At 43.8% G+C, this 4,336-nt stretch overlaps 1 protein-coding gene across 1 annotated transcript; it reads left to right on the top strand.

The window, feature by feature from the left end:
* The first annotated feature begins 2,239 nt into the window (after positions 1 to 2,239).
* On the top strand, positions 2,240 to 2,977 carry LOC121411966 (uncharacterized protein K02A2.6-like). The gene has a single exon (XM_041604877.1). It carries the CDS (start codon positions 2,240 to 2,242, stop codon positions 2,975 to 2,977), a length of 738 nt encoding a protein of 245 aa, XP_041460811.1.
* Positions 2,978 to 4,336: the final 1,359 nt, after the last annotated feature.

Genomic DNA, 4,336 nt, shown 5'->3' with positions numbered 1-4,336 from the left:
ATTTTTCTACGCTTGCAGATGGTCTACTAAGAGACCGCATTGTATGTGGAATTAGAGAGTCAAGCTTGAGAGAGAGGCTTTTGAGAGAAACGGCGTTGTCTTTGGAGGGGTGCATCCAGATTTGCCGTGCATCCGAACTGACAAAGAGTAGAATGGGTGTATTAGATGGAGACGCAGTGCATGCAGTGAGGGAGTCCTCTATCCAGCACTCCTCTCATAAGCAGTCAACAAAGCAGAAGCCTGGAACCCGCAAACCACGTAAATGTCGATACTGTGGGCAAGAGCATGAATTCATCAAGGAGAAATGTCCTGCTTATGGGAAACAGTGTGCACGATGTGGGAAATATAACCATTTCAAGAACCAGTGTAAGACCATGCTGAGCAACGTACATGGTGTTAGCAGAGAAGGAGAAGAGGAGGATCCAGACTTCACTCTACATGTGATCACCCTTGAACCAGAAGAGATAAAAAGTATTCAAGAAAGGCCAAAGAAACGGATCTTTGCAAACATGATGGTCCGTGGGCATTCAGTGAGATTTCAGGTAGATTGTGGGGCAACCTGCAACGTGCTTCCTTCTTCATGCATTGACACAAGTACCATGTCGCTTCAGCCTACCAAGGGATTGCTGTCAATGTACAATATGAGTACAGAACAACCAATGGGAAAGTGCACGATAGAAGTTGTCAATCCCAAGAATCAAGAGATCTTTGATGTGGAGTTCATCATTGTGGATAATGGGAAGCTGACTCCTATACTGGGTAGTGAAACCAGTCAATTGATGGGCCTAATCACCGTGCAACATGAAAACATCATGGAGGTGACTGACTTGCCACGGCTGAGCTCAGCGGAGCAACTGAGCCATGAGTATTCTGATGTGTTCGATGATAGAGTTGGGAAGCTACCTGGCCAGTACAAGATAGAACTGGACCCAACAGTAAAACCTGTTGTGCATCCTCCAAGACGGGTACCAGTTGCTATTAAAGAGAGACTGAAAGCTGAGCTAGTGAGACTGGTAGAAGCAGATGTTGTAGCCCCAGTCGATACTCCAACAGAATGGGTCTCCAGTCTTGTGTGCGTCAACAAACCTAACAACAAATTGAGGGTTTGTCTAGACCCTCAGGACCTGAACAAAGCAGTCAGAAGGAACCACTACCCAATGAAGATAATAGAAGACATCTTGCCAGATTTGTCCAGGGCAAAGGTGTTTTCAGTAGTCGATGCAAAGAATGGGTTCTGGCACGTAGAACTTGAGGAGGACAGCTCGTACCTAACTACATTCAACACCCCGTTTGGGCGTTACAGATGGAAGAGGCTGCCATTCGGTATTGCATCGGCACCAGAGGAATTTCAGCGTAGGCTAGATGAAGCACTAGAAGGTCTGCAAGGAGTAAGAACAATAGCAGATGACATCCTGGTGTATGGTGAGGGTGACACAATGACAGATGCAGAAGTAGACCATGACACCAAGCTGAGAGCTTTGATGGAACGATGCAGGGAGAAAAATCTGAAACTCAACAAACAGAAGTTGAAATTCAAAAGGAAAGATGTGTCTTTCATGGGTCACCTGATAACTGAGGAAGGATTGAAACCAGACCCAGCAAAGGTAAAGGCAGTGAGAGACATGCAGAATCCAACAGATGTTGCTGGGGTACAACGCTTTCTCGGATTTGTAAATTACCTGAGTAAGTTCCTCCCCAACCTGAGTGAGATGTGTGAACCTCTCAGATCACTAACCAAGAAAGATGTAGAATGGTGCTGGCTGGACGTGCATGATGCTGCAGTCAAAAGCATCAAGGAGGCTGTGACATCAGAACCAGTTCTGAGGTACTTTGACAAGGACATAGGGCTCGTTCTGCAGGCAGATGCTTCAGAAAAGGGCCTGGGAGCAGCCATCCTGCAGAAAGGTCAACCGATAGCGTATACAAGTAGGGCGCTCACTGAGGCAGAGAGTCGCTATGCACAAATAGAAAAGGAGTTGCTTGCAGTTACCTTTGGACTGGAAAGATTCCACCAATATACCTATGGAAGGAAGGTGACTGTTCAAAGTGATCACAAGCCATTGGAGATCATTGCAAAAAAAAACATGCATCAAGCTCCAAAAGGCTTCAGAGACTCATCCTTCGCTTGCAAACTTATGATGCTGATATCATTTATCATCCAGGCAAGCAGATGTACATTGCTGACACGCTAAGCCGAGCGTATCTTCCTGTGTTGGAAGTGGATGGAAAACAGACAGAGATGGAGCAGGTCAACCTGGTGGATCACCTGCCAATTGCAAGACCTCTGCTGGAAGAGTTAAAACAGTGCACAGCAAAGGATGAGGTGATGCAAGAGATACAGGCAGTAGTAATGAATGGATGGCCAATGAGGCAACAGGATCTTCCATCTGGTGTCATACCCTATTTTCACATACGGGATGAGTTAAGCATCGCCAATGGTCTCATCTTCAGAGGTGAAAGGGTAGTGATACCAAAGAGCATGAGACAAGGCATGATAGAACGACTACATGCATCACATCTAGGGGAAAGCAGTTGTCTGAAGAGAGCACGAGAATGCCTCTATTGGCCCAATATGAACAGTGAAGTAAAGAACTACATACAAAGATGTGATGTATGTAGAGCCATGGGAACCAGACAGCAGAAGGAGCCGCTAAAGCAACATGAGATACCGGAGAGACCATGGGCCAAAGTTGGTGCTGATCTGTTTGTCCTCGACTCACGTGACTACCTTGTTATAACAGATTACTACTCCAACTTCATTGAGGTGGACTATCTGACAACTACAACTTCATCTGGTGTGATACACAAAATGAAAGCCCAATTTGCCAGACACGGAATTCCAGAGGAAGTTGTAACAGATAACGGCCCACAATTCACTTCTGATGAATTTGCCAAGTTTGGAGCCAAGTGGAATTCAAGCACACAACTACATCTCCACTTTATCCTCAGGCAAATGGGAAAGTGGAAAATGCTGTGAAGACTGCCAAGTCACTACTCAAGAAGGCTAAGGAAGGACACAATGACCCATATCTGAGTTTGTTGGCATTCAGAAACACGCCAACACCAGGATTCTCCTCTAGTCCAGTGCAGCGTTTAATGAATAGAAGAACCCGCACTACCCTACCAACAACTGCGAAGTTGCTTGAACCTGCAGTTCCCACTGGTGTGAAAGAACAGAGGGAGAAGACAAAGGAGAAACAAGCTCATCACTACAATCGCTCAGTCAAAGAACTGCCTTCAATGAAACCAGGAGATGTAGTTCGCATCCAACCCCACAATAGGCAAAGGGAGTGGCGCAGAGCGAAGGTCCTTCGTATGGCAACAGAACCACACTCATATGTGGTGATGACAGAGGATGGAGCTACATATCGTAGAAATCGCAGACATCTGCGATTAGTGTGTGAAACCTGGAGTCGTCGTGAACCAGATGATGGAGTGATGATTGAACCAAATAAGCAGACAAACCCAGATGATGAGTGTGATGACCGATCTGAAACACAAGAGAGGCAGGAAGTAAAGACAAGATGTGGTCGCACTATCCACCCCCCTGCCTATCTCCGAGACTTTGTGAAGTAAGAATTCAATGTGAAATACGAACTAAGGAACTGATTATGCTGGACAAGATGATTCAAGTGTGTTATTGAACTGTTGATAGATACAAACTGATGGACATTTTGTTGGGACATTCGTCGAATTACTGACTGTTCAACACTATTACAGTGAAAGTGGACTGTTATCATTTTTTTTTGTTGCACATCTGTTATGTTTGTATGTATTTTCTTTGTAGTTAACTGTTTAATACAAAAAACAAAACAAACTGATGCCTTGTTACATTGAAATCCCTTACAGGCATCTGACATATTTTGCCACTATGTAAAGTCTTGATTATTTGCTTATCAAGTTTCACAAATTTTCAGTTTTGACTTGGATCCAGTAAACTTCCAGTTTACACTGACACAATTCAACCCAAAAGTAAAATTCTCTAAAAGAATCTGGCCTGAATTTAACTTGTGGTACATTTAAAAAAAAAAAAAAAAAAAAAAAAAAAAAAAAAAAAAGTATTTCGTTCATGACCTTATTTGAAAAAAAAAAAAAAAAAAAAAAAAAAATGAAGGGAAAGATGTAAAGAGGTGCAGCGCCACCTCTTGGCAGAAAAACAGATGACATGAGTATAATATCGCAAAGGCTGAATGTAAGCAGCGCGACAGAGAGAAACGAGAATATATACTCAGCTTCATAGTTTACAAACCCACTGTCTCAAAGAGTAGTTTATTGAGAGTCATAGTAACTACTTCCTACACCATTGACACAACACGCAGGGCAATGGGGTTCCTGT

This window comes from Lytechinus variegatus, chromosome 3 (assembly GCF_018143015.1).
Source record: "Lytechinus variegatus isolate NC3 chromosome 3, Lvar_3.0, whole genome shotgun sequence".
NCBI lineage: Eukaryota > Metazoa > Echinodermata > Echinoidea > Temnopleuroida > Toxopneustidae > Lytechinus > Lytechinus variegatus.
The sequence above is the reverse complement of the archived record's forward strand: the minus strand, read 5'-3'. Positions and strand labels throughout refer to the sequence as shown.